The sequence below is a fragment of the Hippoglossus hippoglossus genome, chromosome 3, assembly GCF_009819705.1.
Source record: "Hippoglossus hippoglossus isolate fHipHip1 chromosome 3, fHipHip1.pri, whole genome shotgun sequence".
In the NCBI taxonomy this organism is placed as follows: Eukaryota; Metazoa; Chordata; class Actinopteri; order Pleuronectiformes; family Pleuronectidae; genus Hippoglossus; species Hippoglossus hippoglossus.
In genome coordinates, this window is record NC_047153.1 from 5,378,011 (window position 1) to 5,403,187 (window position 25,177).

At 41.0% G+C, this 25,177-nt stretch overlaps 1 protein-coding gene across 1 annotated transcript in view; it reads left to right on the forward strand.

Annotated features, from left to right (window-relative positions):
* Positions 1 to 23,309, forward strand: part of ddb1 (damage-specific DNA binding protein 1) — a 38,733-nt gene extending 15,424 nt beyond the window's left edge. Inside the window, exons 14-27 of the mRNA XM_034580112.1 lie at positions 1,895 to 2,058; positions 4,224 to 4,331; positions 5,973 to 6,180; positions 6,431 to 6,526; positions 7,201 to 7,312; positions 8,268 to 8,391; positions 10,376 to 10,540; positions 11,078 to 11,172; positions 14,239 to 14,409; positions 15,780 to 15,889; positions 16,564 to 16,733; positions 19,961 to 20,063; positions 20,943 to 21,066; positions 22,588 to 23,309. Coding sequence (XP_034436003.1) covers positions 1,895 to 2,058; positions 4,224 to 4,331; positions 5,973 to 6,180; positions 6,431 to 6,526; positions 7,201 to 7,312; positions 8,268 to 8,391; positions 10,376 to 10,540; positions 11,078 to 11,172; positions 14,239 to 14,409; positions 15,780 to 15,889; positions 16,564 to 16,733; positions 19,961 to 20,063; positions 20,943 to 21,066; positions 22,588 to 22,671 — 1,834 coding nt within the window. The 3' untranslated portion in view covers positions 22,672 to 23,309. The remainder of the gene's footprint in view (positions 1 to 1,894; positions 2,059 to 4,223; positions 4,332 to 5,972; positions 6,181 to 6,430; positions 6,527 to 7,200; positions 7,313 to 8,267; positions 8,392 to 10,375; positions 10,541 to 11,077; positions 11,173 to 14,238; positions 14,410 to 15,779; positions 15,890 to 16,563; positions 16,734 to 19,960; positions 20,064 to 20,942; positions 21,067 to 22,587) is intronic.
* Positions 23,310 to 25,177: the final 1,868 nt, after the last annotated feature.

Sequence of the window (25,177 nt, forward strand, 5' to 3'; positions counted from 1 at the left end):
ATGGTTTGATGTTTTGAGAAAAGTGCTTATTCACTTTCTTGTCTCAACTTCGATGAGAGGTTTTAAACCACCCTAATGTCTGCATGGGAAATGTGAAGCTGGAGGGAACGGTTAGCCTAGCTTAGCACAAACTCTGGTGGCCGTCCTGTCCGGATGAACAAACACAATACAATCAGTTAATTATTTTGTTTTATAGCTTTAGACTTGATGGTTGGTGAATTCTGTTTCCTTTGGAGAGAGTCAGAGTAGCTGACTCCCATGTTGCCAGTTTTTGTGCCAAGCTAAACAAACGGGCTTTTGGCCGCAACTGCGTATTTACTCTACAAAAACAAATGAATGTATTCCCTTAAACGTCGGGACTATTCTTTTAATGCCAACCATGTCTGTGTGAATTTGATAGTGAGGTTATAAAAGCTTCAGAGTAAATAGGAATAATCATCATCCCTTCAATTAACCCCGGGCTGTGACCTTAATAAAAATGCCCTTTGCATGAAGACTAAAGTGTAGAAGTAACCGGTTATAACTTAAATTCAAAGTAAAAAACAAAAGTCGACTTCAGAGACTTAAATCTTAATGTCAGGGAAACAAATACTCAACTCAAGTTGTCAAAGTTAACACGATACATCAGGGAACAGTCGTGAATACACAACAGAACTAATTAATCACACATTCATTTACTGTTCAGAAACTTTTGTGGTATTATTTTCCTGAAACGTACTTACCTTGCTGCTGTGGTTTACCCTTGTGACTGTGTTTGTGTCACTCTTACAGTAAAACTGCCTCGAGCCAATATTTTTTACAGTACTTCTCGAGGGTATGAAAATAATTTGTTTGTTTCCTGTTAAGAGAGGCACACAGCTTTCTAAAAATGGCAGCCAGAGCTTCATGAGGTGCAAAGTGTTTGAAATAATGTTGTTCCTACATCAATAAGGAGCCGGGTTTGTGTGGAAGCCTCAGATGTCAGTAAATATCAGAACGTCACAGTTGGATTTAAGGTGTTTACTTCGCTGAAATACTTCTACGTCTAATACTTCCTAAAAGTGCAAGTACAAGCTCAACACACCATACAGTGATTATTCTTACATTATATATCAATTATTGAGTAGCCAACGGGATAAAAATCCTCTAGGTTCTATGTTACTTTATATTTACACAATATATGTTTTGATGTAAATATCCTGGAAACTCGATTTATGGATAAAATAATGTGATGATAGTAATTTGTGTTTTCCAGGTAATAAATACTCGCCTTGTTAAAAAGAGTTTAAACAATCCTGGATTCGCCCGTCTGTCTGAATTCACTCCAGAATTTAATGGGTCTGTGACATAATTTACATTGTCACACTCTAAAATAACATGTATTCGTATTTATAATCAGACATAAATATTCAGGATAATTAGTATTATTACTAATACTCCACACAAGAATATGCATATCGAGATTAATGAGTCACACAATTCAAAATATGATTGTTTGATCCAGATTTCACAGAAAACCTCTTACATCCACAGTATTGATGGATGCAGCCATTTGTCCACAAATTGCTGCACAGAAGAAAAATATTGCAGCACTCGAACAGAACAGGCACAGAGAATCTGCTGTTAATCATTGTCGCATTCGTCAAGTGGAGCTGTTGTTCAAGAACTAAAGTCACAGCTTCGATTAAATGAGGGGAAGAAATGAAACTGTGAAATTTCCCACAGTCTTGTAGGAAATAGAAATGTCTCCTGGGAACGGTGGGAACTTACAGCTCAACTCACCAGATGACTGTGGAGTAATTCTCAATTTGCATCTCACGTACAGGTGTCGAGCTTTGTCGTACAATCTTGTTCACACAATGTGCAGGAACAGCTTGCTAATGTTTTTTCTCACGTCCTCGATGCCTGTTCTCAGCACCACGGAGATGGAGCACGAGGTGGCCTGCCTGGACATCACCCCTCTGGGGGAGGCTGGCGCCGAGTCACCGCTGTGCGCCGTGGGTCTCTGGACGGACATCTCAGCCCGTGTGCTCAAACTCCCCTGCTTCACAGCCCTGCACAAGGAAATGCTGGGAGGAGGTGAGAGAAATGAGCAGTAGAGAGCACTGACTCGAGAAAAGGAAAGCTGTTCCTGACTTGTAGAGAGAGATGGGTGGAACTAGATAATGTCAGCCCATTTGAAGTTTCTTTCTACAACTCGACAGCGCACACACAATATCTCTGCTTCGCAGAGGCATGAAAGCCGAGATTCACAACCTGAGAAACCCAGAAAAGAAACTCAGTTTTTCACAGTTACTCACCCTTCAATAAGCCACAGGCTCAGTACAGACCTGGAGAGATGTGTGGCACTTTATCTGTGAAAAAAATAACTGAAAATACGAGATTTAAAACGAAAGCAGACAGGAAACAGATTTTTACAATTTAACCCCGTTTGTGTTTCTGTAAAATTGGCTTTTATCATCATCATCAATCTCAGTAATTCAGATTTTTGATTCCAAAGAGTTGCTTTTTGAACAAAAATGGTTTGTTGGCTGATCAAAAAAACGCTATCCATGAGGAGAAAATTCACACAACCCTCCCTACACCCTTAAATAGGACTAAAAATACAGATTTAAGAAAGATCTGGTAAAAATTTGCTTTATTAAATGTATGTTTTCTGGCGTTTTTTGCCTTTTACTTAGATAGAAAGGAGAGACAGGAAACTGGGTCAGGGAGTAGGTGAGAGACACACATGGAATTGACCAGCTGCCCAAAAGTGAATCCTGTGACCTAATACTCTGGGAAGATTTTCCCATGTGGTCGCACCTCCACCATTCAGCTACTACGTCCTGCCAGTAAAGATCGGTTTAAAAATATCAATTCTACCTTTGATTTAATCAGTAGTTGTCCAAGCTGTTTCAGTTAAGGTGGGAAATTTACAATCGTCATAATTGGACAGAGGGTTGAAACAGGAGAAACTGAAAAATCTGTCATTAGGAAAATAATGCAATCGTTTATTTATATGCAGACAGTCCAGTAATAAAGGAATTTTTCAACAGTCGCTCTCTTGCATAGAGTTAGATCAATACTAATTTAATCTAACATCAAGCATCGAGCAGGCTTTTAGCTTAGCTTTGTTTAGGGGGCAACATATTTAGTTTTCTGTTTTTCCTCAGTCTAGAAACAGACGTGAAAGGTTTTTTTTTGTTGCGCTGCTTGAAAAAAGGATGAATGTGAATAATTGAGCTGGAGGCTGTGGTAGTTGAGGTTTGTTGCCCCTTTTGCACTGGACAGACTCTGCAGCTATTCCCTTAAATTATCCAATATATAAATTCGAGTCTATGAAAGTTGAGCACTAACTAAAATGGATTTTATCTTTATCTATCCCGCTAAGAACCTCACTTTAAAGTATGTACTTGTTGAGTACTTGAGCATGGACGATGCTGCAAACCCAGACACATTTAGTGCACCATTTAGACTCTTGAGCAATATTCAAGCTTAAAGTTTTTAAATATGTAAGAGGGGACTTACTCGGTTAAACTTATGAAAAAGTCAGCTGTCACTGGAGACACTGGAAGTTTCATAACACGGTGAACTGGCACAGGCAGGACTCTTACTTTCCAATTAGAAAGCTTCACCCATGAAGAATATCTCCACACTCTCTCCTGCAGTGTCACACTTATTTTTCAAGTGCGTTTGATTGACAGCTACTCGGTGCACAAACTCTGCAAACCCCCTGGAGGAACAGTCTGACTGCAGAGTTTAGTTTTTATAGGTTATGAACAGGAAACTTTCAAATCAAGTGCTTCCACATGGTTCTAATTGTTTATCTGAATGCTTTTCTTAATATAACACAGTCATTTGTTTATATTTCACCCTTTTGGACCCATTATTTCAAATAATTGATCCACGTTTGCATGGAAACATTTTAAAGTCGTCTCATTTCGAACAACAGCAGTGCTGAACAGCTGGCACTTAATCACAGCTCAATGTAGCTTCGATGTGATTATTCTGCAGTGAGAGAAATCCATGTTTGGGAAGTGGAAAAGACAGGAGACTTTATATTTACCCCGCAGCATTCAAATGTTCATTTTTTCAACCCAAAAAAAGTTCCCATCCAGTCAGGCCAATAACCACGATTGATTTTTCTGACAGAAACTTAGTTGCAGACATTTATCACTTGGGTGTTCATCCACAAACCTGCGACTCCAGCGTACAGGAACAATAAATCACTCGACTGTGTGTGTGTGTCCGTGTGTCCTCAGAGATCATCCCTCGTTCAATCCTAATGACCACCTTCGAAGGCAGCTACTACCTCCTCTGTGCCCTGGGAGACGGAGCGCTCTTCTACTTTGGTCTCGACCTGCAGACTGGTAGGTCCTTCACATCACCATCACTGCTTATCAGAGAGCTTCTCAAACTTCTCGCACTGGTAAGGGTCTCAAGGCAGAGCTGTAGGCAGCTGTCTGAGAACGTCGAAGTCACAGTCGGCTTTATTGATTAAGAAACCTCATCCTACCTGTAGAGATTTCAATTCTGTACATGCTTACCACTTTATTCAAGCTTTGTTAAACAAGAGTATGTATTTTCTTTTCTTTTTGATGGTTTTAAACATGCTGTGTGCCAAGTTTCACGTAACAGAACATTTTAGACACAATAGAAGCAGGATTTTAGAAAATGCTGCTAAAGGAGGAGTTCATCGAGTCTGGCTGTTGGTATTTAAACTAATCAGAAAAGCAGATACACTCCTCACTTCAGTGCTCCTGCAGATGCTTTGCTCCCAAATGCAGGCATGTTAATTGCCAGGGTTAAGACTTTAAAAACTGGGCTTGTGTCTTATACAGAGTGGATGTGGAAGTAAAGCAGACATAATATTAGATGTCATCAAACAAACACAGCATCTGAAACATGACATAAAACTAGTGAGTCTGGTTTAGAACAACCTCTGAATTCGTCTTCAGGCTTTTCAACTCACAGAGGTCAGATAATAAACACTCAAGGGCTCAACTATATTCAGGCTGACCATCAGGATGACTGGGTCACATCCCAGTGGGCTGCTGCATTAGTGCAACGGTGCACTGTCACTGTGCTGACTTTAATTTCTCTCTTTTGACTTTTAGATAGAAGCATATATTTGCACCGTCTCTTTTATCCAACATTATCAGGCAATGTCTTTACATCAGTTTCTGTTAACTATTCATCACCATATTTGTAGAATAAACCAGACATTAGTCACAACTTGAACTTTCTTTACCAATCAGAATATCTAACATTTTCAAATCAAGACATCATACGTGCTGTACCTGTTGTTCCTGTCGCTGTAATCTCACCTAACCTAAGTGATGAGATATAAGAGTGAAATTCAGCCAAGTTTTCAAAAGCAAAACAGCCCCATTGGAGTGCAGCTCGACATTATTTTGTTTAATTATTATTCTGTCGAAAGAAACAGCGAAAATTGGCAAACTGTCGCAATTGAAATCGTTCGTTATTGAGCCTGAAAATGTCTTAAAGGGTTGATTGATCGCCATAATAGTTGCGGATTAATTTTCCTTCAATCACGGTTAATGGACGAATGGTCTCAGCTCTAATTTCCAGGCTGTTAAAGAAACCTCAAATCAGGAGCATGGATAATGCTATAATCGAACAACAGAGTCATGTTATGACAGTCAGGTTCCCTGTAAACATTAGGCTCAATAACAGGAAAGACTCACAACAGGGAAACTGTGTGCTTATACATATTCTTATAATATCGATTTGGTTTGTTCAGCTCATAGTCGTTGTGTGTGTGTGTGTGTGTGTGTGTGTGTGTGTGTGTGTGTGTGTGTGTGTGTGTGTGTGTGTGTGTGTGTGTGTGTGTGTGTGTGTGTGTGTGTGTGTGTGTGTGTGTGTGTGTTTACTTTGGGACAAAATACTCTAAAAGTTCTTGGCATATGACTCTTTTGACCCTGATTGGAACGCCCACTCTCCAAACTGGATTTTAACTTTTTGTTGCCATCTCATTTCCTTCGCCCCAGGTGCTCTGAGCGAGCGCAAGAAGGTCACCCTCGGCACCCAGCCCACAGTGCTCAGGACCTTCAGATCCCTGTCGACCTCCAACGTGTTCGCCTGCTCCGACCGACCCACCGTCATCTACTCCTCCAACCACAAGCTCGTCTTCTCCAACGTCAACCTGAAGGAGGTCAACTACATGTGCCCACTCAACTCTGAGGGCTATCCTGACAGGTCGGCAGCAGAACATGTCCCGCTTGTGCATATTTGTCAGTCTCAGTCTTACAGAAAAACAATGAGGCTGCACTAAACTGTGCTGTGAGAAGTCTGTAGCCACTTTCTTTTGTTTTGATCTACCAGCAGAAGCGGTCGGTTCCAACGTGTTGATTATAAAATACAAACAATCACCCTCTCTTTGATTTGTTGGGAGTGCTGTGTATTGTTTCACTGCGTAAATTCATCTTGTTTTATGTTTATTTTACAGTCTGGCTCTGGCAAACAACAGCACTCTGACCATCGGTACCATCGACGAGATTCAGAAACTCCACATCCGCACTGTTCCCCTCTACGAGTCTCCCAGGTCAGTTCTCTGCTTTGAAAGTGAACTTCACGTAAACATTTCACACCCATCATCCAAACAAAGATCCTGTTAGTTCACGTTTTGTTACAGTTCTGTTGAATCTTTTTTCTTGCCCTCTGCTTGTCTACCAAGTGGCAGACATTAAAACATTGAGTACAGTGTTTCCCAGAGAATTTCGATTCTACACGTAGCTGCCTGGGGTTCGGTCGTTGCTTAACCTGGTCTATGTTGTGAAATATCCTAATATATATTCTCATGTCCTCTAACGTGATACCAGAGAACTCCCTCTCTCTCTGTGTTTCTCTTCAGAGCTTGTGCGATCATCAGTAAAACTGTCTCGCAATAAAAACAAACTGACACATGTGGTGTAAAGCGATGAGAGTTTGACCTCTAGTTCACTGATGGTTGTCCTCTCAAACAGATTCAACAAAAATAAAAGTAAAAAATGCAAAAATGGTTCAGTGAATATACCTGGACGGCCCACCCAGTGAAGTCTGTGTGGAAATCTGTGCTGAAAACACTGGATTATTGTGTTTTCCAGTCGAAACACAGACAGCAGTCTCTCAGGGAACTTTTTTCTGAGCCCTTTTGCTCTTATCATGTTAACCAGCATCTTCCCCTCAGCTTGTTCTCACTCCTCTTGTTTCTCTCTCCGTCTGCGAACATCCCACCAGGCGGATCTGCTACCAGGAGGTTTCCCAGTGTTTTGGAGTTCTGTCCAGCAGGGTGGAGATTCAGGATGTGAGCGGCACCACATCTGCCGTGCGCCCCAGTGCGAGCACTCAGGTACCGTTGCTCCATGTTGTGCTCAGACAATAAAACACCCAAGGGCTTGTTTGTTTTGCCCTCTTATCCAACCAGGCATGCTGACTGAAAACTTTATTTATAGTCTAAGACTGGGGCTTTGTCAGGAAAACAAATGTCCTGTTAGACACCGAGCAGGTTTAGTGGGGCTGGACTTCATAAAACAGAATTTAATTCATCCTGTTGATAATTAGATGATTTCGTATTTTGTAAAAAAGAGTATTTTATATAAGAAGAGTATATTTTAATTTAACCCTTATTAATGTAAATTAAGTTTTCTATTTTGGCTTGGTTATAAACCCCCCTAAATATTATTTATTATAAAAAGTTTAATCATAGTCAAAGAATATACAATATATGTATTCTTTTTGTTTCGGTGTCACTCCAGAGACACGAAGGTGCAATAAACGAAGACAGAGTAAACCCATTTTATAAGTGCTATACCTGCTGGAGCTGCATTTAGCTGTTGCCAGTGTTCAAATCAAACTCAAATAACATTAAACAAATTGTTTGATTTGTTTCCAAGAGACACAGTTAATAAAGTTTCAGCTGCCAAGTCAGAATAGTCGGACGAACATTTAAGGAAGATTCACGCTTGAGGAGCCAATCAAAAAGTCATTTCAGCCAGATTTGTAGTGACAGCATGTGGAGTGCTCACTTAGCTTGGCACTGTGGTGTCCCCAAAGAGACGGGTGTGTACTCTGTGTTTGTATTTACTGCATCAGCAGCTCGGCTTTGTAAAGATGACACCTCTCACACGTGATGGCCAGAAAAACGTTTCACAGTTTTTAAATTCGGCACATCTGCTACAGACGGTTCTGACAGCGCTGTCGAACTGACTCAGAAATCAATTTTGAATGTTCTCCAAAGCCTTTATTAGCTTTCTCTGTATTAGTTCTTTACTTTTGCTCCTGCTCATGAATCCACATCCTTCCAGGCTCTCTCCAGCAGCGTGAGCTCCAGCAAGCTTTTCCCCAGCAGCACCTCTCCCCACGAGACCTCCTTTGGTGAAGAGGTGGAGGTCCACAGTCTGCTAGTGGTGGATCAGCACACCTTTGAAGGTGAGACAGCTGGATGTACAGTTTCCATTTGATCTCCCAAAGCTGGTGCTTTCATATGGGGCGGCTGATGGTAAAATAATGTGCTCAGTTTGGAGAAAAACTAGGTCAGTGTAGAAAAGTCTTTCCACAGCCCGGTCCCAACACTAATTCATCAAGCTTTCCTACGTTAAGATCTGATCTTAAAAATATGTGCACACTTACATTTATCTGTGTCTTTCCTTGATTTAATCTCATGCCTCATTTAAAGTTATTTTAGCACTTTCTGTTTATAAAGCTGTTGACATTATTAGTTAATTTCTAAAATAAACTCTGGCTCTTTATGCAATAATTCCGTGATTAAATGCTTTGGCCATCACACAAACCACTTCCCCTGCATGTGGCAGCTCTTTGCTCCGTTCTGTTTTGCATTGCAGATTTTGCTGCGCCAAAGCCTTAATTTAAAAAAAATTCCCGCAGTTGCCACACCTGCATAAATTAGGGTATGTTATATGTTAATACTATGTAAATAAGGGACTGGTTCAGCACATTGTGTCCACGGCCGACTCCAGTTCATCAGTGTGCGATCAGATAACCTTCTCGTGTAGATGCAGTTAGATTTTAATCAGTCACATATGTATATATTATAATGTGGTAGGTGAAGCTTCTGCTTTTTGAACCAGGGTCATGGTTTCCGGTTGATATTGAGCTATTTAACGTTAAAAAAAATACTGGAAACAGTTACTACACTTGAATCTGTCCGTTATTTCTGAGCAGTTCCTTCAGAATTGTCATCTGATGTCTCAGTCACAGGATTTTCAATTCTTTCCATTCTCCAGGTGCTTTATGATCAATGTAAGGCTATGTAAATGATGTGTTAATGGATTCATCATTATGTGCATGCCTTTATGTTAAGGAACATGTGATTTATTACTCTACCTTACCCTGGAGTTTATTCTTGCTTAAGCCCAAGTGCCTGGGATAAAAAATTATTTAAACCAGTGATAATAATGGAAGGTGTCTCTGGACAGATGCAGTAAAATGAACTGGAGAGTGAAAGAGATAAATAAACAACAATGTTGTGTCGACCTAATTAGGCGCAATACAACAAACACACCAAAAAACACCTTTTGTCTGTATACTAAGAATGTAGAACGTGGATAATTCCAGTTTGTTACATCATCTTTCTGCAGCATAACGTCTGCCAAGTTCAGAAGCAGTCACAGATGCATAAACGATGATAAACCAACCTCCATGTTGGCTCCATGTTGTTTGGAAGATACTTCTTTCCATCGTAGATCTTCCTCACAGTTGACAACCAGAGTCCTGGGTTCAACTCCGATGTGTGATACGCTCTGGAGTTCTTTCACTTTCTTGTGCAATTAAGGTTTTTATCGACATTTCAGGTGTCCTTCCATTTTACAGCCTGACAGACAATGTCTGGGGCCTGAAATAATGATCAGTGCGTTCGTTTGTGCGGCCGTCCGTCTGTAATAATCTCATTTCCGGATCAAAACTTCAAAACCCATTTGGATTTTCTCCGTGAAACTTTACAATTATTATCCAGACAGCAAAGTGGAGCCTTTTTAGATATTTTCATTTAATGAGAGAAATATTACGACTTCAGGTAAATGTGATGGCACCCAATTATCTGCTCTGTCAGGTTTTGTGGGAGCATGGGGGGGGGGGGGGGGGGGGGGGGGGTGTATGTGTATGTCATCTCCTTATACTCTTGTTTTCTACCTCTAAATGAAGTGGTTCAGATAATATATCTGTGTATGTGACCACACGTGTTGTTTCATGTTTGACCGGCCAGATTGTGATGTAGCAATGTCCCCGTGTTCCCAGACAAGCAGACTCCAGCTGTAATAAACCAGAATCCTCCTTTTACAACTAAAAGCCGAAGGACAGTCGTGAAAAAATAAGCACCAGCTGATTAACAGGGCGATGCATTGTTCTGCTCTCGCATTCAGTTTCCTGAGGGATTTGTGTTTTGTATCTCCATCAGTTCTCCATGCCCATCAGTTCCTCCCCAGCGAGTATGCCCTCAGCATGGTGTCATGCCGTCTGGGAAAAGACCCGTCAGTGTATTTTATCGTCGGCACCGCCATGGTGTACCCAGAGGAGGCCGAGCCCAAGCAGGGACGCATCATCGTCTTCCACTACACCGATGGTCAGTATCCTGGCTTCTCCTTTAGCTCTCTCTGTGTTCCCTAAACAAACAAAAACCCAAATGCACTTTTCTTGTCTTGTTCCTCCATCTTGTCCTGTTTGTCCTCTCATCCAGCTCCTTTTACTTTGCTCTCTTTATCCTTCACCTGGTTTCATTTTCTCCCCCCCAGTCTCTATCTTCTTTTTTTTCCACTCACGGACACTGTGTCCTACCTTGCTCTTGCTTCCTCCCTCACTTAATCATTTTCTTATCACTTCTCATCAGACTTTCCTCCTCTCACCCCTTCTGATTCCCCTCATTTCTTTTCATACGTCCCACTCCAGGTACATTGCTTGACTTTAAATTGTCCTCCCATGGCTTTTTATTCTCAGCTTCTTACTCTGAATGCCTCACCGACTCATTTTCTCCACATCTCTTTCAAAACTGTTGACACACCATGCACCATTCTCGTAGGTGCTGGTTTAGTTTGGCCCTGAGCGTGTAGCACTCTGAATGTTAACTCCACGCTGACTGACGATGTGCTCTTCTTTCCTGCAGGTAAGCTGCAGACCGTGGCTGAGAAGGAGGTGAAAGGAGCTGTGTATTCTATGGTGGAGTTCAATGGCAAACTGCTGGCCAGCATCAATAGTACAGTAAGTGGTGCATGATGGGGTCTGAGTTCTCAGCAAGGCATACAAAGCACTTGGCTTTAACTGTACTGAACCGCAGTCATGCTCATATGCAATACGTGAGAATTCCTGCAGAGTAAATGTAGCTTGAATATTAAATTAGCCTCCAGGTGCACTTTGAATTAAGTTCCTCTGTCAGATTCTATATTTTACCGCAGACCTCACTGTCAAAAAGACATAAAGAAATGTAAGTACAATTTAAAATCTTTCTTCTCAGCCCTTGGGAAGTTCCCGATGTAGTGTGTCTTTTAAGTGAAGCTCTCTCGTCGTTTCTTTTCCATTTTCCACCTGAAAAGACCTGGTGTTACCATTTGTCCTGAGTGGTCAGCTCTTAAGTTCAGGTCTGAAAGCTCCCAAATCTGTCCTCAGATCACTCAGACGAATGGTAACGCCAGGGGCCAGGTGGAGGTGAAGAAAGACAGATTGTTTGGTGGCCACAGAAGTGATATCATTAATAAAAGATAACGCACTGAGTGGTAACGTGTTGCTGCTGCGGTTAATGAAGTTAAAGCAAGTGAGAGTGAATATGACACAGAGGAAAGTGCCTGAATTAAACAAGCGGGAGGCTAAAAGCAAGTTTCTCATTGGAATTGAAGAAGAAACTAGTTTTCTGGGAGCCATTTGTCAAGCAAGTGAAAATAGTTTTTCCCTCCCCTCTAATATGAGTGTGTGACTAATTGATTGAAAATGTCACATTTGGCTCTGAAGGGACCGTGACCAGCATTTCTTTCTTTCCTTTTCCTGACATTTTATCGGCCAAATAATTATTTCTCATAGTTTGGATTCAGATAATGTCATTTTCACCTGAATCCAGACGTTATATTCTCTCTTTTTCTGTTTCTCTTCTCATTTCTATCAATTTCCTCGACCATTACAGAGTCTGGTCCAGTAGAAATTCTCTTTTAGTTTCATACTCTGATGTTTTTTATTTCCTCTCATCAGTGAGTCAACCTCCGGATGACTTGTCTGCTTCAACTTTCCTTTTCTTTGATTTCTTAAGAAGCATGTGATCTGCTGAGGAAGAAAAGTGCCTCCTCTGTCAATTCAAAGTCCAATACGTAAATAGATTTATTCTGTATGGATTGCTGTGTGAAATCACTTGACATACAGTTTAAAAGAAACCGCTTCTCCCCCCCCTACTGTCCTGAAATGCTCCGCTCATCCACATCGAGCTATATATAGATTAAAAGGATTAAAAGCTTGAAAAGGCGGCTTTATCTTAATATATCGACAATCAAATAGTCATGGATTTCCTGTTTCCGTCAAGTCATCACACAGGGTTCACTTCCTACCACCTCCTTTCTTTAAAGCTCGCCACAGTATTATGTTAAAATTACTTTTGGCTACAAGCAGCAATTTTCTCATATGACATATTTAATTCAAAACATCAGTCACAGAATTTGCAGTTTTATTTTGTGTCAGTTTCTTTTATTCAAGGAGCTAATTTCTCCACCTAAACTCACTATGACGCAGCAAAGTTACACAATCGTTGAGGTCTAATCCATCATGGAGGTGATTTCAATTTTCCCCCTTGACAGCAGCCTCAGGAGACCATCATGCAGCTCGGTGCAAAGCTGTGACATTAGTCACTTGTGAAACGACTTCATAATTTACTTGTCAGTAAATTCATCGACTGGACACGCTGACATTTTCTTGGCTGTAAATGGTTAACTTCATCACTGTTGCTTGTTTAAACTCCTGGAAAGGCTTGGGAACTACTCTGAGTGCAATGACCTCATCTGTGAAAACTGAGTCATGTCAGGTAGATTTCATTGGCAATGGTGGTGAAGACAAGAACTCCCATGATCCCACGCTGCTTCATTAGTCATCAAACTAGGTATTTTTGAAGGATGAAGTTACATATTACGCTTAATATCATGTCACACTCTGTCCCGTGCGTCAACCAGGGAGCATCGTGAGTCAGGATTGATCTGGATCTGATTCTAGTCTCTATTTATTTTACTTTGGGGAGGATATAGATGTTATAATTAGGCCACAAAATTACCTAATGTGTTCCAGGTCTTTAAACGGTTCAGGAGGTTCCACTTTATCTTCAGCAGCAGGTGCTGATGGTAAAAGTAAGAAGATGGGGTCACACGTTTCCCTTCAATTAAGCTGCACCAAATTTCACACAATCACAGATCAGTTCCCTAAATAGATTTTTCATCAAGATCCATAAATTATTCCCTGGGAAATCAGTGACAATGTCAAAACACGTAATGTCTTGAAGAAGGTGGAAAAGAAAATCTTGGATCCATCCCAACTTTTAATGTTTAACCACCTTGGTTGGAAGTAATTAATTCAAGAACTAAGAATCAAAGATCTGGAGTAGATAAATATGTAATACAGGCAGGATTCTCCCCTTTAAGTGTTATAAAAAAACAACAACAAACATTTGTTTTGTGCAGCACTGTGCAAAGATTTAGCCCAAAGTGCTTCACATGAAAGGGATTAAGATGAAGAAATAAAACGGAATACGAGAACAAAGAAAAGATGGAACGTAAACAATAAAACAATGACGCGTCAGAAGAACATTTGGTGGAAAAAATTGTAAGAAAATCAAAGACTAAAAATGTCAAAGCCATATGAAGAAATGATTAAAAGTGAAGGACCCATTACATGACATACCACATTGAGACGATCGCCCTCTGAATGAGATCAACTGAACTCCATCAGGTCCAGGTCTTATTTCTTCTGCTTACCTTAAAGCACATTTAACATTGCTGAGCCCACATGACTTCATGATGTCAAATAAAAAGTCATTATATCCAGAGTCCCCCCCCCTCTCTATCATTCATCCACCCTACAACCCTTTCTTTGAAATTGTCAAACAGTGCAAGTGTAATTAGCCGTTAAGTGTTCATGCAGTGTGACGTCCAATAACTGGGATTTTTTTAATCAGCGCCTCACGCTCACTGAGGCGGATCATATCCAGAAGTGATGAAAAGTAAAACGCCCGGTGCCCATTCATCAAATTGTGCCAGAGCTAATTGCTCTTAAACAATTTCTCACCTCAACGGTTTGTTTCAGGTGCGGTTGTACGAGTGGACGGCCGAGAAGGAGCTGAGGACGGAGTGCAACCACTACAACAACATCATGGCCCTGTACCTGAAAACCAAGGGGGATTTCATCCTGGTGGGAGACCTGATGAGGTCCGTCCTGCTGCTGGCGTACAAACCCATGGAGGGAAACTTTGAAGAGGTGAGATGTGAAGGAGGCGGAAACGAAAGAATCCCAGAGGTTTAACAAGTTGAGCCTAGTTTCCGTTTGCTCTCGACAGGAAGGAATTAAAAACACAAACAAAGCTGGTGTTTGGTGTTTTTATCCACACTAACACGTTGCAACTTGTATTTGGTGCATGAATATTTTCCCTCAGTGTTGCACCTGACATATACTCTACATCTCATCCTTTTGATGAGCCGAGTGTAAAATTGATTTGCAGAGATGAAGCGATTTGACGGGTCCCGCACACTGGCTGAACTCCTGCTGTGCAGCTGTGCTCATTGTGTGTGAGAGCACAATAATCAATATAGAGGGAGAACAGGCTTTATTTTTTTCCTTTTTCAAAGGAGACATATTCTGTTCGTATTCAGGTTCATAATTCTAATGTTGGTTGTGACTTAATAAAGGTTTACATGCTCTAATATTGAGAAAACATCACTTTCCTCACACTGGGTATAATATCGGCTGAAGCTTCAGTGTTTCCTCTGGGGAAGAGGAGCTCCCTTTACCACAGACTTCAGACTTTTTAACTCTGCAGATCTTTTACATTCATGAATGTAAAGTACTAGATGAAAGAAAAAACGCACAAGCCTCATATTTTTCCTTTTAAACCTTTAACCATTGAAATTGCCTTATTCATACATTTCAAACCATTATTTTCCCAAAAAAGCAGCTGTAATGAATATTTATTGCATCGCTGATGGATCCTTCTCATTCTGACAAACCCACAGATTTTTCTCAACCCATATCTGTATTGGTTCATCTCAGCTCTGTGGGGCGTTGGAGAATCTCTCAGAACAGTGTTTTGGTTTTCCAGCCTGCAGCTTTACTGTTTTAGTTCATCCACTCTGCTCTCATCAGCGGGTTTTCCCAGACGCAGCATGCGGCTGTTTGCAGCAAAATAACTCTGAAAATCTGTTTCATGCTACCTGGCCGGCACCAAATGACAGACTTGTTTAAGCGAGTGGCTGCTGAGCAGAGCTGATATTTCCCTTCGGGAGACTGAAAAGAGGCCAAAAATCGAATTTCTTAAAATGCTAATGTAGGTAAATAAAGAACAGGGTGTAATCAAGTTCACTGTTAGAGCTTAACATGGTTGTAATATGTCAGGGTTGTGTTTACAGGTTTTCTCTGCTTCTCCTGCATAACTCAAAACACGGTTACAGGTTGAGTTGGGCATTTGGAAAACACATTAATTCATTAGTTAGATGAAAAGATTGATCCCCGTCTCATCAGTGGGGTAAATCCCAGTATGAAGCTGGAGTCAGTAACCAGTGGTTAGTTAAGCTTTGCATAAATGTGCAGCTTTGTCCACAAAAACACACCATGTCTGTTTTTCTGTTGCTCAGATTGCTCGTGACTTCAATCCCAACTGGATGAGCGCAGTCGAGATCCTGGATGATGACAACTTCCTGGGGGCCGAGAACGCCTTCAACCTGTTTGTGTGCCAGAAGGACAGGTGAGCAGAAGCTCCTATCTTAAAGTAAAGAAAAACTGAGGTCATTCAACCTTTCCCATAATCATTATGCTCCCCGGAGCTGCTCCTCCAGAGCCGAGAGAACAGAAGGCTTCAAAATAACCTTCAACGTTCATCCACTCAAATCCGCATTGGGTCATTAGGAGGCCACACTGACTCCCATGATACTTATAAGAGCCGCATCTTTGATACTAATGTGATGCAACAGCATTGTCCTTGCATTTGTTTTGGAAATCATGAGTCAGCCGTGCTGCATTTCTCATTTTCGTCACGGTTATCACACAAATGTTGATTTCAAGGAAGAGATGTGGCCTGAAAGTGAGTGTATTACATTTATGCCACCACTTATTATGCGCCTAATATGTCAGGTTGGACCACTCAATGCTTTTGACCTTTAGTTTTGTATCACATCTCTCTTCTTGTTTCTCTCCACTGTTCTTCACCCTTTTATCCATTACCTCTCCATCATTCCTTGACCTTTACCAACGTCTCTCATATCTTTGGCCCTCTTGGTTTTTCTTTTGCCTAATTGATCGCCCCTGCCCCCAACATTTCCTTACCCTTCCTTTTGACATCTTTTTCTCTTTGTTTTTACACTTCTACCGCCAACATTTTTGTAATTCCTCCCCTTCATCTCTCCCATATTTTCCTCCCAGCGCTGCCACCACAGATGAGGAGCGGCAGCACCTGCAGGAGGTGGGGGTCTTCCACCTCGGGGAGTTTGTCAATGTCTTCTGCCATGGCTCACTGGTGCTGCAGAACCTGGGAGAGAGCTCCACGCCCACCCAGGGCTCTGTGCTCTTTGGCACCGTTAACGGCATGATTGGTAGGAGCACGGGCAATTTAACACTCACACAAGCATATATACACACACACACAAACACACAAAAGCACAAAAGCACAAAATATTGCTGCAGGTGAACCCTCGCTGTGTTACACCTCAAACCATGAGCTATTGGATCATTTGGGAAACATGCTTATTTAGTGCTTCGGGAGAAACTGGTCAGCTTATCTCTATCAAAAGCTGACAACATCTTGTAGCACCTCAAACAATCGATAATTAACATGTCAGTTTATTTAATAACAACCAAAAAATCTAATAATCAGAGTTGTAGGCCTCAAAGTGTCTTAAATATGTTAAAATACTAATTCTTATGTTTAGGTAGGTCTTGATTATATTATTATTCAGTTTTCTAATGTCTCCATTGTTCTTTATCTGTAATAAAACTTGAAACAAGCCCAACGTGGAGCTGATAACTTCAGTCAAGTAGGAATTTAAGATTGTGGATACCTACTGTCTCTGTAGTTTGTCAGATAACGTGGTGTTCTGAGGGGTTTCTCCATCTGGCTACTTTACCTTTTATTCAATTATGGGTGTTAAGTAATTCTGGGACTCTGATATTCTTCGGTCTGTAAATTCCTTCTTTTTGGTCTTGAAAAGTCTTAAATTGAACTTGTTGAAACCTCAGCTGAGCTAACTGAGAACCATTCACTCTTTTTTATCTTGTTTTCAAAAAGTCTTGCTATTCCTTTTAAATTCTTCATTTTTTGTATTGCCCCTGGATTCTCTCCTCCAGGGCTCCTTCATCCAATTCCATTCAACTCTAATAGCATCGAGCCGCACAGACAGTTTTATTTCTGAGCTCTTTGTTTTGTGATATACACAAGTGAGACTTCTGCCTGCAACTTGATTCAGTGAAGATGCTCATTTACTTTGTGCAGCTGAAAAGTGTTTGGAATTGAAAAATTACTGCATTGTCCCTGCAGCTCAGGGTAATCCACTGACATCGCTGTGAACACGTTTGTTTTAGTTTTGGCAGAAAAGAGTAAACCCACTAATCAGTTCCCAGTGACAAAACCGCTTTATAGTAAAAACAAACATGTGTATACAATAAAATCTAGTTTAAAAACTCATGAAAATGTTACTATTTGTTCATTTAATGCAGGAAAGCAAAGATAAATATGAGAATTAAGATTACATCCACTATCTGACAAATCAATGAATTATAACACACAGTTCTCATTTCAAGCTTTTCCAATAACCATCTGACAGCAGCACAGAGACTTCCAACCTCTGTCAAAACCATTTATACTAAACTGATGTTTCCATTTCTGCAAGAGAGTGAGACATCTCAGTTTTTCACCTCATTACTCAGATTTAAACTAGTAACTTAAAGCCTGGCAGTAATGATGGCAGAGATGAAAAACAGGCGGTGTGCATCATTTGGACACAGCAGTAAATTACCCCATGCGCTCCCACAGCGCCGACGAGCAGCACATTGCATCACCTCGACGCCCTCTGCGATTCTTTAAAAAGTCTCTGAGGGAAGTTTAACAGGAAATGAGAACCACTGTCGCACAGTCCAGTGAAAACTTCCCGCAGTAGCCCGTAAACCAAAATGGTCTTCGGTGTATAATGAAGGAAAAATAGCCCGGCTAGTCTTATCGTTTGTTTGATGGTCAGATAGATTAGATGTTTCTCAAGAGGAGCTGTAAAGTCACATGATTATTGTGCCTAAAAAGAAGTTGACAAACTTTTAACAACCCTGTTAGAAGAAGAGTTGAAGTAAACAAGAATGTCATCTAAGGTTTAAAATCATTTTACACAAACTCAGAACTTTTAACTTGTCTTAAATGTTGCACTGTGAAAACAATCAATCATGAATCGATACTGATAAAACTTACCAACAACCATATGCATCTTTATTCAGGTAATTGATTCACACGATACTTTGCACCAAGGTACTTTTGACTGATGACAGAATAAAAAAGAACAGAGTCATTTATTAAAATAAGTTACGATCCTTGACAACTGAAACAATCATTCAAGTAATCGATTATTTTGATGAGCTACTTGATGAAATTATTTATTTATGTAAAAATGACAAACAGCTTCTCAAACAATTCCCTGATATAATAAACTCCGGATCGATCATCTCTAGGATTTTGACGGTTGACTGTGCAAAACAAGCCAATATGCAATAGAGAGAATATTGGCAAAAGAGATAAAACAACAGATAATGCAAATGAAAGGGTTCTTGTGTAGGATTTAGCGACATCTAGTGGTAAAGGTGCAGATTGCAACCAACTGAATACCCGTCGCCTTTTCCACTGGTCAAAAAAACAAATTTCGATGTGAATGGAATAACTGGCATTCACTCCCGGGTCAAATGACTGTAGTCCACATGTTTTTTATCGTTTGTGGCTCCGATCAGCAGGGATAGAAACAAGACACCCGGGTGAACGCACTAAATTGTTCTTCCACTTTATTTTGGCAGTTTAGATACTGATGCTGCACCGTGTGTACCTGACAACTGTGTATACCCGCTAATTTAGATTTAAAAGATGTACAAGAATGTGGAAGATAACCTGCGATAACTTAGTGGACCTAATTCTCCGATGATGTGCCGTTAAACAGCTGCAGAAGAAGAGGACACATGAGCTAATATGCGAGATCCAACATTTGGCGATGGAACCGAACGACTGAATCCATTAATCGAGAAAATCAGTGATAATGAAAAAAGATTGTCGGTTGCAGCCCGACCGTCGTCCTGACTGTTCCCGGCAGTTTGTCCCAAAAGTCCAACTCTTTTGCTGCTTCGTGTGCAGTGAAACGAGCTCTGCATTAAAACTCAGTGCAACTCTTTGTTCTGTCAATTTCACTGGAAATTATTTCCCCGGAGCATCAGAGTAATGCACTCACTGTCACGGCCGTTGGACTTTTTAGCGCAGAGGAAAGCACGCTACTCCCTCGAAGCTCTGTGATTCCACGATTATGCTGGGAAATCACTCGCTAAAATAAAGCAATTTTGAAAGGCCCTGAATAATTAAGTATAAAAATCAGGCTACTTTACTCCCGACATAGTGCCAGCATACAAACATGAAATCTGCATGAGAAGGATTGCAGTCACACTAATGATCTTTTCATTTATTTATCGTACATGTTTCATGAGTTCCACTACTTCCTTTCCCCAAGAAAGTGTTTATCGTCTGCTGCACTGTTGCCTGATATAAATGTGTGTGTGTGTGTGTGTGTCTGTGTGCGTGTGTTAGGTCTGGTGACCTCCCTGTCCGAGGGCTGGTACAGTCTCCTCCTGGACCTGCAGAACCGCCTCAACAAGGTCATCAAGAGCGTGGGCAAGATCGAGCACAGCTTATATCCTTGTTATGTACATGTGGACGCTCGCCATCTGTCGCAGGCGACCGGCTCTGACCACCGGGGTCGTCCTGTCGGCTGTAAACCAGACAGTAAAGGTGATGGGAGTCACTTTAATTGGCTTTGAAGGAGTTTGATGCAAGTGTCATGTATGAACAGGTTTCTATGTGTTTACTCTACAACCTGATCTGATAGGATTTGCTAATTTAGAGGTTAAACGTTTAATCTCTTATGAAAATAAGTGTCCATAGCATCTTGATCGCCACCTGGTGGCTGGCTGCAGCATAGCTCACAAGTCCTGCCTCCTCTATGTTATCGGGTGGAACATGGACCAAACTGTAAGTTCTGGATAGTGGAAGGAATTGCAGACGCATTGTCCATCTTTATATATACAGTCTATCCGTGTACCAGTACTACAGTCAATGTTAAATAGAGGTGAGGTAAAATAATTTCACAAGATTTTATATATCTTATATTTTATACAGAAAAAGTCTGTAATATTTTAATGATGGTTTTGATTTCAAACCTGAGAAGCAGAATTAATTGGACAACTAGAGGTTTGATTGCACTTACAGTCCAAATAGGTGGTTTGTACTGGACATGTTTTATTAATAGGTTTCAAATATACACTATATTTTTCAATCTAATCTTGTTAAGCTGCAGTTTAAAAACCTGTTTCCAGCAGAGCCAGTGCTGTATTTCATCTCACTATTGTACTACACCAGCCGTGTGGCACACTGCTATTTTCATTACACCTCTTTTTCATCACGCTGAATATTAGCCGGCTGCGCCCGAGGTGAGATATTTGATATTGTACCTGAAGATCGACCCTCGGGCGAAGCAGCTGCCTTGTATTGATTTTCCTTGACTGCGCTGCACCTGGAGGTCCTTCCACACCGAGCGGAAGACGGAGCAGGCCACGGGATTCATCGACGGGGATCTGATTGAAAGTTTCCTGGATCTCGGCCGGGCTAAGATGCAGGAGGTCGTCAGCACTCTGCAGGTAAGAGCTCATGTTCATCCACGTCAGCACCGATTTTGAACCGGATGAAATGTGAATTTAGTCTTTTTTTCTGCACTTTTCCTTTATCCTGCTTTCATGAGAAGAAATGAGGCTTTTCAGTATTGTGCAAACACTACAGTGATTCATACTCCTATTTAACAGGCATTAAAGGCAGCTTGCTCAACAGCTCCCACGGCCAGCTTGTTGTTGCCGCCTGTGTTGACCTGTAATGGGCACGAATACAATAGTTAGTTTATTAACAGGGAGGCCTAAGCTTGTTTTTAGAGCACGGGTCCAACTGGAGCATCTGGTGAAGAGGTGATGTAAAACTGCTGCTTACATTTGTATTTTTGACTCAAAGCAACATTGGACAGTTTTCCTGAGTCGCTCCTGAGAGGGAACAGGGCACAAGTTTCACGGCAGAACAGGTGGCGCCGCTCTTTGTTTACCTGCCAAAAGAGCTTTTGGCAGGTAAACAATTAATTATATGCGGCTTTGAGTCTGTCTTCACACACGTTGCTCAAATTGCAATTTTAAAAAATCCCTTTTTAGCTCCGAAACAAAGGCGATTCTCTGTTTCCCTGACAGGACCAGATGATAAAAGACAATCCAAAACATTTGAGCCAGTCTTCTGCCAAGAAAATTCCCTTTTCTATTCGAGTTTTGCTATAAAAAAAACAACTGTCTGCACATCATCAGAAAACAGTGAGAAATCTCCATTTCCTGAAGCTCAAGGTTGATGAGAACAGGCAAATTGTTTTGTCTGATCAAATCCAAAATTCAAAGATTTAAAATGTACTGTTCAGACGACAACAAGCAGCAGAATCTCATGTTTGAGAAGATAAGTGCATCGTCCGTTCTGAGGCTGCCTGTTTGGAACGGGCAGCTTTTCTCTCTGAAAGTGTGAAAGTGACCTGCAGGAAGTAAAGAGCTGCTGCTGCTGGACTCAGAACCTGCAGCTGCTCCAGCGCTGCTGCACAAAGAGCCGCTCACCTGTTTATTCAAAGCTCAGTGAAGCTCGACTCAGTTCACACAACCTGAACTGGAGAGTCAGTTGTTGCTGTTGTGAACGGGCTGATTCCAATGATCAGTCCCAGCCGCCGCTGCTGCTACGAGTTTATTCAAAGTTTATAATCAAATTGAATTTATCTGCATCTAAATCGCACCAATTTCGACACTGGTCTTTACACATGTCAAGTGTGAAGTCCATAAGATATTTCTGGAATCATTCGATAAATTACACTGTTTAATGTTACTGCAAATTGATTCAATCTTTCGATTGGCTCCTTGACTAATCTCAGCAGCTTCACTCAAAACGCCATTAAAACAAAAAAAATAAGGGTTTTATCTTTAGTTACTTCGTTTGCATCACGTTGAGTTGCAGAATATTGATGACATCAATACACTGAAAACCACATTTTAGTGCATGTGCCTGTTTATCCGTTCCTGTAATGTGACATAAGTGAGCTCTGCTGGGCTCAGTCTCGGCAGCGGAGGCTCATAGTTTGGTTTCGATTGCAGATCGATGACGGCAGCGGCATGAAACGTGAGGCCACAGTGGACGAGGTCATTAAGATCGTGGAGGAGCTGACGAGGATCCACTAACGTTACTGCCACCCGGACCCCCCCCCCATCAACCCCACCCCACCCAACCCGCTGAGTGAGAGCAGAGTCACGAGGACAAAGTCTCTGCAAAAAAAAACGACGCGAAAGAGAATGGATTGTGTTTTTTGCAGATTTGTAAATAATTATAAATAAACAGTATGTGCATGTTCGTCCTTCAGACTTCAATGATAAGTCGACTGCTGAGACCCTGAAGGTGCTGGACGACGAGTGTAGCACTCCTCATTCAGACGACAGTCTCTAGGCGAAGTGCGTAAAAATCCTGTTTGGACAACAGAAAGACCAAAGTCAAGACATTGGTCCGAGTGTGTTGGAGTTTGTGTGCGTATGTGTGATTGCGTCTGTGTGGAATAAAGAGGAAACCCCCCCCCCCACGTGGAGATTCTCCTCAGTAAAATCCTCCTGGTATATTTGTGACAGTTACTGGCAGGTTAAAGGTTCGACAATCCTCAACACCCCCCCCCCCCCCACAGTTTAAATCTGACACCCAAGTTATTGTTGAAGTCTGGAGTGAAACACACGTCTGAGAAACAAATTGAGGAAATTGTAGATTTATAGCTATTTTGTCTGTGTGATGTTTTCTTTGTCTATTCTAATAAATTTGCTTTAGTACTGGTAAACACCCGAGTGTCACTTTGTCTCTGTTCCCACCTTCACTCTCGTCAGAACCGGTCGCCTCTGCTTTTATTCACGGACGTTTTAAAAGTCACTTAATTTGTGTAGTTTTGCTGATTCAGTGAAGTGGATTTATCACATGTTCAGTTAGTTGGTGTACCGCTTAATCTTTCAACAAATATTTATGGATTGCAGTAAAAATTTGCAGCAGATATTCATCTCATAAATCCTGATGAATTTATTGATTTTTTGAATATTTAAATTTCAACATCTAACATATTCATAGATCCCAGATGAATCCTACTGACTTTGATGATCATCTGAATTTCAGCCCATGCCACTGTGTGAGGTGGTTTTCATTTCCATTTGCTTTGCCCGCAGCGTTACTCAAAAAATACACAACTAACTTCTGTGAAACTTTGTGGACGTGTGGGTTATGACCCAAAGAAGAACCCATTACATTTTGGAGTGGAACTGAATGTGTGTGTGTAGAGGAATTTCACTTTCTTTAAAGAGTTCTGGTGTTTGGCTTGATGAAGATCTGTTCTCACCGAGCACCCTTCAGAGGATGAATTATAATAACTTGAATCTTTCACCTTATGCCATCATCAGGTTTTTAATTCTTTGTCCAATGCTTAAAAAACACATGATAATTACTTAAAACCAAGATAGTGAACATTGTAAATGCTCTATAATGTGAATATTTACTGGGTTTATTGGTCCTCTGGGTTGTTAAGTTAAATATCTTTGAGTTTCGATCAGACAACGCGCGCAACATGACAGAAAGAAACATTTATCCCCGAAAAATGTTTTCATTTTCATTTTAATCTTCATTAATGCTGAATCTATTCATCATATCAGGATCAAATTGCCTAAAAGGATAAAATCAAATACTGCGTTTGATGTAATTTTCCATTTTGATTCATGCTCAGATGTACAAATCAACACATCTTTAATCTTTATGGATAGAATAATGTCACAGAAATGTTTGCTTCGCGTTTTAATCCATTTCATAGTTAAAAACAAATTGAGAATTTTTAAACACATTCATGAAAGCATTAAAAAAATAGAATGGTGTTAAAGCCCACGTCTCAGCGTGTAAGTGAAAAACTAAAAACGAATCCCAGAGTTGCTGGGAATCGTGTTCTTCCTCGGGTCCTGCTCCACCTCTTATAAACTGTCATGGAAGTAACAGGTTTAACAGTGATTCTGCTGAGTGACCATGAAAACACAACCTCCTCCTCCGTGTCTCAAAGGATTAGAAGATTCATTGATAATAAGAAAATCATTTGCAGCCCTTGTTGGATCTAAACTGCTTCAGGTATTTTGAGCATCGCTGAGCATTTAAACTGTAGTTCAGTATATAAATCCTCTTTACTCAGGCCAACTTTGTACATGTAGACACAGATTTAACTCATTTACTATCCACGTGTCACCATTAAATGCATTAAAACGACTCTACAATGTTTATCCTATAAAAACAACATCCTGGTCTTTGAGTCGATCCCCAGCCCGATGCAGCCCTAATGAATCTATCTCGCACACTCACACCAGAGGACATGGAATGAAAATGAAGCTTTAAATATCTGTGTCAGTTAATCAGCGTGTATGCATATTAAACACGTGGGGTTTCCTCCCGGTTTCCCTGTCAGACCGGCTCGAAAATGCTGACGGTTGCCGAGCATTGTTTTTCCCAGGCACCTCATTAATGTCTGTTGTGTGCATATTTATTTTCATCTGCGGTAAACAGCAGATCGGAAGATACCATCTCCTCCCGTCTGAGATATCAAAGCACCGACAGCGACGGTGGAATCCGGCTCCAGTGATGATTCCCTGCACTGGGGGTTTCAATCAAACTGGTCAGTAACTGGCA